The 13504-nt window shown below is 38.5% G+C and overlaps 1 protein-coding gene across 2 annotated transcripts; it reads left to right on the top strand.

Moving 5' to 3' along the window:
• The first annotated feature begins 1397 nt into the window (after nt 1–1397).
• On the top strand, nt 1398–12140 carry ing3 (inhibitor of growth family, member 3). Of its 2 annotated transcripts, none has more exons than XM_028451634.1 (12): nt 1398–1548; nt 1681–1752; nt 5365–5465; nt 5729–5794; nt 8589–8685; nt 8765–8836; nt 8914–9030; nt 9642–9808; nt 10424–10620; nt 10694–10871; nt 11012–11050; nt 11822–12140. In XM_028451634.1, exons 1-12 carry the CDS (start codon nt 1521–1523, stop codon nt 11936–11938), a joined length of 1251 nt encoding a protein of 416 aa, XP_028307435.1. In that variant the 5' UTR covers nt 1398–1520; the 3' UTR covers nt 11939–12140. The 2 variants fall into 2 exon arrangements, with proteins under 2 accessions (XP_028307435.1, XP_028307436.1); XM_028451635.1 differs by having other exon boundaries at nt 9645–9808.
• Nucleotides 12141–13504: the final 1364 nt, after the last annotated feature.

A 13504-nucleotide genomic window follows, 5' to 3' on the forward strand; every position in this document is an offset into this window, starting at 1 on the left:
TAGAGGTTGGACTGATGATATCACATGTAGAGGTAGGACTGATGACATCATCACTGTGGAGATAGAACTGATGACATCATCACTGTGTAGGTAGGACTGATGACATCACATGTAGAGGTAGGACTGATGATATCGTCACTGTGGAGATAGAACTGATGACATCATCACTGTGTAGGTAGGACTGATGACATCACATGTAGAGGTAGGACTGATGATATCATCACTGTGGAGATAGAACTGATGACATCATCACTGTGTAGGTAGGACTGATGACATCACATGTAGAGGTAGGACTGATGATATCATCACTGTGGAGGTAAGACTGATGACATCATCACAGTGGAGCTAGGACTGATGACATCGTCACTGTAGAGGTTGGACTGATGAAATCATCACTATGGAGGTAGGACTGATGACATCATCACTGTGGAGGTAGGACTGATGACATCATTAATGAGTCCGTCTGACTCAGGAGGTTTGGCGTGGGGGTGGGCTCTCCAATGATTGGCTCTGGTGAGCACATGACTGTGGTGGCTCCGGTGGACAATGCTTGCGGAATTTGTAAAGCATTTATAGAAATAATTCATTAACGGTATCATTGCAGTCGAAACAAATCTGACGTTGCACACCCTTGAACCAAGCAGCAGCCATGTTGTAGTATATTTCGATGAGCGCATTGAGATGACTTTGTTGTAAATTGTGCTATACAAATAAAGTTGAATTGAATTGAATTGTAGCTCATAGTACTAGTCACTAAATAAATAACTGTTAAGAACAAACCCAACAATTCCACATGAGCGAGATTCAGTCACAGTGGAGAGGAACGACTCACTTTTAACAGGAATAAACTATGACACCAAATATAATTGATGGGAGAAAAGTATTATTTTTTACAGTTTTTTGTTTATAGATTGTAATGTAGTGATTTTTTTAAAATTTATTATAAAGAAGATTTTTTTTTAAATAGATTTGATTTTAACTTTGAAATTGAAGGGAAATGCATCACTTTTGTATTATACAGTATTATATTTGTATTATGTAATTTGCATTATCTTTGGGAAAAAAATCTATGTCAGATCTTGGTTAGCCTCTCGTCACCGCAGCTAATAACAAATCAAATGTTGATGACGTTATAAGCCAAAATGTAAGGAAAACATTGATTAATAGATTATATTGGTAAATTTATTTTCTCATAATGCATATACCCTTTTTAGTCATTGTAAAAGCTTTTTGACATAAAGTTATTTATTGCCATGTGGCAAGTAGATCATACCCTGTCATGACTGCGTCTCATATTAAAGTTACGTCTGTGAACTCAATTTCCCGTGGTGCCTGTGCATTAATTAAACTACAAACAGTTGTACTTAGATTTTAACCAATCAGACCCTTGGAAACAGCCGACGTTGTGATCACTGACGTCATCCTGTCGGGTGTGTTTGTGAGTTGGAGCGCCGAAGAGGCGCCATATTGACACAATAGTTTTTAGTCTGTAATCTGCTCAAACGTTGAATTTTGTCACGATGCTGTACCTCGAGGATTACCTGGAGAGTAAGTATGATACCGTAGAGCCGACGGGTTTGTGTGGAAGCCTCGCAGTTTGGCCGAACTGAGTCATTAGGCACCGTTAGCTTAGCTTAGCTTAGCCTTGCTAACATTAGCCCGCTTCTTCTTCTTCTGCAGTGATCGAGCAGCTGCCTCTGGACCTCCGAGACAGATTCACGGAAATGAGGGAGATGGACCTTCAAGTGCAGAGTCAGTAAACAACAAATACCCTAACACACATGTACTTGCAGGTGCAGTGATGAAACAAACAGTAACAAATACACCAAAACTAAAGATGCACCGAAATGGAAATTATTGGCCGAATACAAGGAAAACAAAATCGAAACACAAAAATAAATTATTATGCCAGTTATTGCATTTATGCCTATAATTGTGTACTAAATCTCTAAAATCAAGGCAATAAAATTGTATAAATTAATATTAATGCTATAAAGAATAAATAAATTGAAATTTAAAATTTTTTTAGCAATTACATTTTAACAAAATGTTTTTTGTGCATCACAAACACGTACAGAAGGTAAGTGAATTAAATTACAAATTTAACAGATGCTTTTATTCAAAGCGACGTACAACATGAGCAGTTGAGCAAGTAAAGGGACATCCTACAGTGATGACCCAGGAGCCTGCTCCCTTAACTGTTATGCTGGCACACCACTGCTAAATAAACAAATGTCAAGTAACACAAAATGTATAAAAACATACACACATGACCAAGTTGTGGAATCCGTGTATCATTCGTTCATTTGTTTTTCATCATGTAACAAAAACATGAAAAATGAAAAAAAAACACTCATTATTTGATGTTTGTTTCCAAAACCAAAATGAAAAACGGAAAACTCCTTGTTTTTCAAATTCAAGCTCTTTTGCTTGGGTACAGAAAACGGAAAACGAACACCTTTTTTCGTTTTCTTCATTACCGATTGGCCAAAGTACGTGACCCAGAAGTGTACTCTCATCCGACGCTAACGGCTATGCTAATGGCAGTTCGGCATGACAAGATCGCTGCTTCCAACTGTGCATCCGAAACGTGTCCTTTTCGCTTTAGCTGGTGTTCGGCACAGAACCTCCTCGCGGATATTTCGGGGGATTTAGAAACTCCTAAATGTTGCAGAGTTAAAGTAATCTCGGAATGTGTAATGCTTCACTTCCGGGTCACGTACTTTGGCCAATCGATAATGGAGAAAACGAATAAAGGTGTTTTTCGTTTTCTGTACCGAAGCAAAAGAGCTTGAATTTGAAAAACAAGGCGTTTTCCATTTTCATTTTGGTTTTGAAACAAATATCAAATAATGAGTGTTTTTTCATTTTTCATGTTTTTGTTACATAATGAAAAACGAATGATACACAGATTTTGTGGGGCTGTATTTCAGAAAACCTGGATTTTCTCTTATTACCTCCGCCAAGAGCAGAGCAGAAGGTTATGGTTTACCCTGCGTTTAGCGTTAGCAAGATAACTTGAAAAGTTATGAATGGATTTGGATGATATTTTCAGGAAAATTGATAAATGGGACAAGGAACAGGTGATACAATTTTGGTGATGTTCTGGCTACCAAAAGAATGTATATATATATATATATATATATATATCCCATTCATTTTCCCATCCACACTGTAGAACTTCTGTCAAATTCTGACATCACTGTTGATGATGTCATCAGTTTTATTGATACAATGATACTAGTATATACTAGTGCAGGGGTCTGCAACCTGCGGCTCTTTGACTCTTTTGCAATGGCTCCCTATAGCTTTAAAAAAAAAAAACCTATTGAAATAAAGAGTTGTTATTTTCCAACAGAGGCTATTATTGATTAATGACAAATAAAATCAAGATGTAACAATTTGTTAACCTAAAAATAAATCACATTGTGCAATGACTCAGCACCTTCTTACTTCACTTCCTGCAACATCTACAGACCATCAACTTTCCTCCACCTGTGGCTAACCTTACGTTTTAAATCACTGGTAAGATAACTAAACCAACAAAAACACTATTCTGGAAGAAAATAGAGATTTTAATTGTGTGGGGACAGATTCATTTAACCACCAATGTGCAGGTTAAATATGCATGTTTTATGTGTGGCAAGAAATGAGAAATTAGAATGTGTTGATCACATGATCATGTGTTATCAAACTTCAAGTTACTTTTTGTGGCCCTTTAAATACATTAACTAAAAATAATCTTCTTTATATAACATTGTGTTCATGTAAACTGAGATGTGTAAGAATTTGAAGATGCAAGATACTGTTTTGTTATTTCTTGATGTTAATTTATTTCATTTTATTTTAGTCTGTTTTTAAGTTGCCATTTACATGATCAATATAAATCAAATCATGAAATCAAACATTATTCTATGTCATTTTAACTGTATAGAATTTCATTTACTGTATTGTCTTCATTGAGAAGGTTTTTTTTCTGGCTCCAGGAGGACTTTAATCCAGGTGAGATGAGGCAAAATGGCTCCTTTGAGAGTAAAGGTTGCAGATCCCTGTACTAGTGTATTAGTAGCGCTCAGTATTGCCAGATACCTCATGATACGATATGTCACGGTATTTATTTATTTATTTTGTCCGCGATAACGGTATCGCGTTACGACGATACAGCGATAATCGATATATCACGGGAAATTTCATCCGCGATACATCACAATATCTGTCACTTAAGAAATTCAGAATTTATCTACTGCACTGAATTCATTTCACAGGAATGACAAATTGTCAATTTATTTCACATGAATGATGGTAATGGTTCACAAAATATTGGTAATGATGTTTGCGCGAATTAACTGAAAATCATTCAAAACAAAATGAATGCAGAAAATAGTAATTTCAGTGCTAGTATTATCAACTTTTCTGTAAACATGGACACATATCAGTGCTGAATGAACTTGTTTCATGAAACTATTCCCATCTTTGATGAGATGTTAACACTGAGCAGGTGAAGCTGCTCTACACGAGAAACGGATGGAGTTTCAGAGGCACATTAAAGTTAAGCAGGCACTGGTGGGCTCTGTATTTAGGAGTCAGTGATGATTTGTGTAGTTTTTTAGCTACACAAATCATTTGGCTAGGCAAAACATATCGTTGTATCGAGATATTGTCACACTCCTATATATTAGAACATTAGAACATGTTTGATGTTGACATTGCCTGTTCTACTTCTAAATAAGCCTGTGGATGTTAACATGCCAAAAACCAATCATACAAAGAGAGAACAAAAACGTCAGGCAATGTGCCGAGTCAGCTGAAGTACTACCTAATACATTTGTTTGAGTCATTGTACTTGTGTTTTACCCTGCGTTTGTCTGTCTGTTAGCAAGATAAAGTGAGAAGATATAAATGAATTTGGATACATTTTTCAGGAAATGTTGATATTGGGACAAGGAACAGGTGATTACATTTTGGTGGTGATCTGGATTACTAAAAATGAGAAAATACTACTCGTGGAAATCACTATATGGGTGGATGTGAACTGTGCTTGAGCCTGCTCCTTTAAGCGTGGTGGCTTATGGGTAATGTATTAGTGATAGGGAAGTGCATTGTGTGTATGTCCCGCCCGGTACTGGTGTACTCTTTGTGTTTGTGACAAGTCTTAAAAAAAATAAATGTGGCACCATTTAAATAAAATAGTGCACTGTGGTTTAATAAATCACTTATTTATATATCCTAACTATTGCAGACTGAAACAGGCTTTGCTCAGTCAGATGAATTGTATTTGAACTATAATGGTAATTATTGACACCCCCCACCCCCACATCAAGCCTTTCACATCTCCATTTGTTGACTTTCTTGTTTCTGCTTCAGATGCTACCGATCAACTGGAGAAGAAGGTTATTGAATTCTTCATCAATGCCAAAAAGAACAAACCTGAGTGGAGAGAGGAACAGATGGAGGGCATCAAGAAGGTGTGTGTACATGTGCACATGAGACTGATCTCTACTGCATGTGCCTCTCATTAGAGCCTAAAATCTAAGTAAACATTAAAGAGAAATCATTGATCATGGTGTAAAACACCTCATTATTGACCTCAGTGATTTTTTTTTTTTTTAACTGAACACTTTGCTTGTTACTTGATTAGAAATGTGTGTTCATTACCTTTTGCTAAATCTGCCAATGTGAACATTAGTGAAGCTGTTTGTCCCTGAACTAGACTATCTGCCTATTTTAGGATTACTACAAAGCTCTAGAAGATGCAGATGAGAAGGTCCAGCTGGCCAATCAAATTTATGACCTGGTGAGTCTTCCTTCCTTTGTCACATTACTGTTTACAGGAGATGTTTGAAACACATACACACGCATGGTGACATGTTTTTATTAAACTTTCTACATCCTTCAAAAGAACAGAGAACTGTTTTTGAGAAGAAAATAATAACTAAGTTCTACTATACTAGCTATACTTTGAGCAAAGGAGAAAGGAACAATAGACAGGTTTTAAGGACTTACAGTATAAACTTGCCAGGTGTGACGTTAACAGTACTTTATATGTTGGTGTTTTGCCTCACTTGGTCACTGGTGATAAATCAGGCAGAAGCCTGCTGTTTTACCATTTAAAGGGTGTGTAACACCAGTTTTGACATTTTTACCTTAATCGTATTCTATTAAAAAACATTGTGTTGATATCTGATAACAAAAGTGCCAAACGAAGCTCAGTTTGTGTGTAAACTTTAATTTAACATAGTATATTTCACTTCTGCTGAGCACCAGCTCGCATGTGGAGCTTACTGATGGGAGGGGCTACTGTAGACAGTGCTTGCCTCTCTGCCTCAGTTCATGAGTAAACGTGTCTGTAGACGCCATCTACACATTGTTTTCAGCCAAAAAACTGCACATTACAGTAAAACAGGCGGCTATTGTGATTTTGAGTCAGAAAAGTGTGTGCCACTGCAGAACCAGCGCAGCAGAAGCAAAAGCAGATGAGGTGTGTGTGTGTGCGCCGAGTGGGGTTCTCCACGGCTTAGCCTTTAGCCTAGCCGATAGTCTTCCGTGGCAGCCACTAAAAATGTGCGATATACAGTTGTTCACGATATATCGTCAAAAACATTCTCAGCGGTAAGAATGTCATCCCACGATAGAAAAGATTAATGCCCATATTGGAAATTAGCGAGGGCCACGGGCCTTTTGTTCCTCAATTTAGCCAAGAATGCCCATAAAAACCTTGTGCCAGGGTCCAAAATTGCCCACAAGTTTGTTTTCGACAACTTATTATTCTTTGGAGCGGAGCGCTGTTCACAGCAGCTCCGCAGCAGAGCCTCCACAGTGGGCACCACCCCTCCCACCCCCAGCCCTCACACACACACAGACAGTGGTGCTCGTCATGGCTACCTGATGCTGCCACGCTGCAATACATCATACAATACATCATGCAATACATCATACATCACCGCTACTTGGTTAAAACCAGACAACCATCCAACAAAGTGAACCAATCCAAGTTCCTCCGTCAGATCCACCCAAAGTTCCACAAACTCCGGAACAGAGATGAACCTGTAGCAACAATTATGAACTGGAAACTCAACTAAAGCTAACTATGCTAAGCTAATTCACCGACACACGGACTGGGCTAAGAGCTAACGCTAACCAATCCATATAAGGAACAGACCAAGTAAAAAGAACACGGCTTACTGTCATAAAACCACAGAGAGTAGTCGATTTGTTTATGGTCAGATTTAACACTTGTATGGAAGGATAAAAGCTAAACATGTCACACGTTGTGTGAAATGTTAGCATAAATAATAATGTCACTATTCATCCATCCCAATTTGTGAAACGCAATATTTTTTAATTATATTTCACGTGTTCACAGACAAAGCTGGTCCCATTAGACTAATGTAACTATTGAGATTATTACACCTAAATATACTGTATGATATACTGGTTTAATTATAGGAAATCAGAGCTATATGTATCAATCATAACTTTATGTAACTCATAAGATAAATGAAACAAGATTCAGCAGCAGTAAAAACACTAATGGAGTTATTTTTGCTTTTCATGTGCTTTTTTTTAGGAAAATTATTTCATTTTAAGTGAGGAAATAAAAATTAATTACATACAATAACACTAATAGTGACCCACATGCACAAATACATACCATAAAATATCAGCTCATGAGCTCTTTGAGTCAGCAGTTATTGTAGCCTTTTTTAATGTGTCTAATGTTGATTTATTAAGATTTTTGTGTTTGTAAGGAGTTGTTTTATTTGTTTATAGTTTTTTATTTATCGTGGTAAATACCCGAAATTATCGGGATAATTTTTTAGTCCATATCGCCCATCCCTAGTAGACACCCTTCTGCCATCTGTCGCGCCACCTCTGCCTGCTCCAGTGGCGGTGAGTGGTGGCAGGCAAACCCGCTGCGCCATGGGACGCTGGGTTGTCTCGGCGTAGCAGTCCGAGGCTGCGTATGTTTCATCGCACATCGGCCGCTACCGTGCCGAGGTTGCGGGCAACGTTTAGTTTGAGTAGAGACTCGCGATCATATATTATCTTACAGCTAAAACGCTATGAGTTAAAATGGCAAAACATGGATAAATCACCATTGTTAGCCTCGTTGTCACGAGCCAGTGCAGCCACAGCATCAGAGGAGCAGCTCACTAATTCTTCTTTTACACAATTTTTCATTGTTAAGTTGTTTGATATGCTTGATTTGAATATTTGTATTGTTTAGATAGTTGGTTTAGTGTTTTGTTAATATAAAAGTTATTTATAGGGTATTTTTTACTGTTTTATTTATACATTTATAGTGTTTAATTTAGAACTATTTATTTTGTATTTTTCATTTATTTTGTGTGCCATATTGTTAAAAATGTTCATATGTATTTAAAGTTTAAATAAATCTGAAATTATTTGATATGAAACAGATTCATTTATTACTTCTGTTCGTTGAAAAATACATGACAAGAGGCAATTGAAAAAAAATAATTGCATGTTAAATCGCAATATTGAGGGAAAAAAATTATATTCTCTGGGAATAAAGTTCTCTGTTCTCATGCAATATGGAGATCCTAAAGCAGTCCGTTTGTCTTCAGGTGGACCGTCACTTACGCAAACTGGACCAGGAGCTTGCTAAATTCAAGATGGAGCTTGAGGCAGACAATGCTGGCATCACTGAGATCCTGGAGAGACGTAAGCGCCCAGGATTAATGTGTATTTCTGTCTTTGACAGGCTGTGCTTACACTGTTGTTTTGTTGTTGTTGTTGCCAGGCTCTTTGGAGATGGATAGCCCATCTCAGCCAATCAACAACCACCATGTCCACTCCCATGCCTCCACAGAAAGTATGTTGCATGCCGTCTTCCACCTGACCTCAGCCTTCCTCAGAGCCACTAACTGTTGTTGTGCGTATTGTGTACAGAGAGGAAGTATAGCGTGCCCGCCCACCACGCCACTGAACACGTCCCAGAGAAAAAGTTCAAGTCTGAAGCGCTGCTGTCAACCCTCACATCAGACGCCTCCAAGGAGAATGTGCCAGGTATTTGTCTGTAATCACACACACTGGACTCCAGGTGTGTATGAATACATTAGGAAGCCTAACAAGGTAACCAAGAGATGAAAAACATATTGGATGAGAGATGATATTTTTTGTGTTTACAGCTGATTTAAGACATGGGTCACAACTGAATCCTAAAGCTAACACACACAAAGGAAGTTTTACTTTACATTTACCTTTTTATTAAAGGCTCAGTAATTGTAATTAATTGAATTTGAACTTTAGTAATTGAGAACATAATTGTAATTGACTTTTAAGGGAAAAATATTAACTGTAATTTTAATTGTAAATGTCACCATATTCATAATTGAATTCTAATTGAGCATGGATGATTAGATGTAATTGTAATTTAAAAAATGTAATTAAACCCAACCCTAGGGAGAAGTAAATAGGGACAAGTTAAAAGTGAGATTTTAACTTGTCAGATGTTGTCGTTGAGTGGCTGCATAATTAACTCGGCCCCATAACCCTCTTCCTCACTTTTAAATAAATAAAATAAGGCGACATAGCCAAATAAATAGTTATTTACCCTGAACACACACAGCACTGATCTGCATTCATTCCTAGCTTTGTTCCTCCCCGTCCATCTCCAGCAGGTTGCCGGGCTAACACCACGTCCTCGGCCTCAAACAGCGTGTACAGCATGAACTCATCTCAGCCCCTGGCCTCCTACAACCTGAGCTCACTTCCTGCTGGCCCTGGGGCGGGGGCGGGGGCCATCACCATGGCAGCAGTACAAGCAGTTCAAGCTACAGCTCAGGTGGGTGTGAGTCCTCATGGATGAATGGACGTCCTGTATGTAGGGGTGGGTACCTCACGATGCGATACGATACACGATACACTGCTCACAATAACGATTATCTCACTGTATGATGATACTGCGATTATCAATATTTTGATCAGAAATCAATCTGCGATAATCTGACATAACAAGAAAAAAAAGATTAAGTGAAAAAATAAAATTTTTATTTGATATCTCTGAAAGACAATAAATTGAAAGTGTCTATGAACAGTGACACTATTTTAGTGCAACATTTCTGTAAATAGTGTCAACATACCAATGTAAACAAATAAGTATCTCCAATAGTGCTTTCTGTAAACAAATCATAGGGTCTTTTTTACCAGTGACACCATTATAGTGCAATATTCCAGTAAACAAAATATTGGTTCCTTCAACAAACAGGAGCAACATTTCTGTGAAGACGTACCTGCACATGTTAGTGAAAAAGCAGAAAAGGTTTTTAAAAATAAATGAATAAATCGATAGCGCGAGCATAACGATAATTGATCGTGCGAGAAAATATCACGATATATCGCCGTATGGAGATATTGTCACGCTCCTACCTGTATGTGTGCTGACTGCTGTTGTGTGTAGATGAAGGAGGGCCGGCGGACATCCAGCCTGAAGGCCAGCTACGAAGCCATCAAGAACAACGACTTCCAGCTGGGCAGAGAGTTTTCTCTGTCACGTGACGGTGCTGGATACTCTTCCTCTTCCTCTGCTCTGGCTTCCACCCTCACCCAGAGTCTCGCCCCCAGCACCACCTCTGACTCCCGGGGACGCAAGTCCAAGTGAGGCCAATCCCTAACCTGCCTGGTGTGTGGTCTTTATCCTGCATGTCTGACTTCCCTTCCTCTGTTCCAGGAGCAGCATCAAGTCCTCCTCTTCATCATCGTCATCCTCTTCACTCTCGTCCTGCTCTTCCTCCTCTGCTCTCGCTCAGGAACTGTCTCAGCAGGCGGCTCTGCCCGAGGCCGAGACCGCCAGTCAGGTGGACTGGACCTATGACCCCAACGAGCCTCGCTACTGCATCTGTAACCAGGTCAACACACACACACACACACGCACATTATGGTATCATTGCACAGTATTTTGGAACTCATGTTTAATTGTACTTGTGTGACGTGATGAATGACCAATGAAAAGTCTGTGATGTCACTGATCAGTTCTCTGATTCTGCAGGTGTCCTACGGTGAGATGGTGGGCTGTGACAACACAGATGTGAGTTTTTATCTTTCTAATTATGCTTGTTTAACAATGTGTTTGTATTTATCTATTCTAGATGAATGTGTACTTTAGTGTGTTCCTTATTTTATATCCACTACTGGTGAAAAGTTTTAGAACACCACACTTTTTCCAGTTTTTTACTGAAAATTATTCAGTTTATTGTGTTATTGCACTCTGACATGAAAGCATAGAACAAATAAGCAATTTGAGTTGATAAAGAAATGATGGAATCCATGAACAATACTGTTCAGCTGATGCTCATGAGGGTCTGGTACCACATTGTGCTCCAACACTGCTTTTATACAGACGGGGGGGGTAACCAAGAAACACCTGTAGGAAACACCTGTAGGAATTAGTAGCACCAGCTTTCAAAGCTGATTCACCTTCATTGCTGCAGAACAGCTTTAAATTGTTAACCCACTTTGTGTTCCCTGAAAAAGGCCTATTTGTATAATTCTGAAATGTACATTATTTTTCAGTTTTGGGAAACCAAACCTTTTTTTAACCGCTGACTGTTCAGTATTTACCTTTGTACCATTTCAAGCTATTTATTGGACTTGCACGACTTGAAATGCAACAAATAACTGGAAAATTAAGGTGTTTTAAAACTTTTGACCGGTAGTGTATATGTAAATGTGTGTTTCTAACCATGTTTATATTCAATGCTGCTGTGTTCAAATGTTTGTGTGTTTATTGTGTGTTCCTTATATGTATGCATTTGTTAGATACACACACATAATCAGGTGTGTGCGTGCGTGTGTGCAGTGTCCCATCGAGTGGTTCCATTATGGCTGTGTTGGTCTGACCGAGGCTCCCAAAGGAAAGTGGTTCTGTCCTCAGTGCACAGCTGCCATGAAGAGGCGCGGCAGCCGTCATAAGTAGACCTGAAGAGCTGGTGCTGAAGAGGACCAGTAACTAGGCTCTTGTTTACCTATACTCACTGGTCCTGAGTATTGATCTGATCAGGCTCACTGCATTCAGACTCTATTGGTCAGCTGACCTCAGTGGACTCAATTATTTTCTGTTTGTCTGTCTGTGTGTGTGTGTGAATAAAGATCTTTGGGGGTTTTTTTTAAACAAGAAATGTCTATCTCTTTATTGAATGTTTTCAATTTACTGAAGCAATGATGTATAAAGTGCAAAATTTGATCATCAACAAAGTGAGAATACAAAAGATTTTGGAACATCACACAACAGAAATATTGCTCCTTCCAGACAGAATTAACGAATTGTATGTATGTGTGTGTGTATATGTATATATATATATATATATATATTACGCACACGGATATCTATCTAGTGACTGCTAGTACACCAGTAGTTCTCAGTTCTGTTTTTTGAACAAAGATCAACTTTCAAACCCCACCTGCATCCATTGATCCCCAAATAATCCTGACAAACAACTTTTTTTATTTAAACGTTTTTAGTGTTAATGATCTTTATTGTCAATGAAGAAATGCATTTACAGTGTAAGTACACCCCAAAACTACTGAACTTATACAAGATTAGGTGTGATCGGAATGAAATTGAAAATATCCTGTTTGTATAAGCACTGCACCTGTTGTGTCTCCATTCCCCACCAGTGGGCGCGCCACACTGAGAAGAACCGTAGTACACTATAGATCAGGTGACCATGCCAATGATATTGATAAGAAATAATGTATAAGTAAGTAATTTATTTATAAAGTGCTATTTGCAGATAAAATCACAAAGTGCTGTGTAGAACAGGAAAAATTAAAACATCAGGAGCAGCATCATTAAATAATAAAAAAAGAATTTAAAAGCTTTTCTGAAGAGTGAAGTCTTCAAATGTTTCTGAAAAATGTCCACACAGTTGAGCTCCCGGAGAGACTGGTGCAGGTTATTCCAGAGTCTGGGGCCTTCAGCCTGGAACGCCAGGTCTCCTTGGGTTTTAAAGTTAGTTTTAGGGTTATTTAGGAGACCCTGGTCTGAAGGCCGAAGGCTGTGCCTTGAAGTGTATCGGGGGCACAAGAAGTCCGTGATATACTGTATTGAGGGGCCTGACCATGTAAAGCTCGGAAAATCAGAACTAAGATTTTATACTGTATTCGAAATTTGACTGGAAGCCAGTGCAGAGTAGAAAGAATGAGGGTAATGGGGGATGTTCTGGGGGCACCAGTCAAAAGTTTGGCAGCAGCATTCTGTACGACCTGAAGTCTGTTTAGGATCGACTTATTAAAACAAGTGAAAACAGAATTACAGTAATCAATGCAAGATGATATGAGCGCGTGAGTGATCAATTCGAGATCTGATTTTGATAACAAGTTCCTTACTTTAGAAATATTTCTAAGGTGATAAAACCTGTTTTTGGTCAGTTGACGACAGAGACCCTTCAAAAAAATTAACTGTTCAAACACAACCCAAAGGTTTCTGAGGCTGGTTTTCACATACGAGCACCAATAGAGTTCTTGATCAGAGGGATCTCTG

This window comes from Gouania willdenowi, chromosome 6 (assembly GCF_900634775.1).
Source record: "Gouania willdenowi chromosome 6, fGouWil2.1, whole genome shotgun sequence".
In the NCBI taxonomy this organism is placed as follows: Eukaryota; Metazoa; Chordata; class Actinopteri; order Blenniiformes; family Gobiesocidae; genus Gouania; species Gouania willdenowi.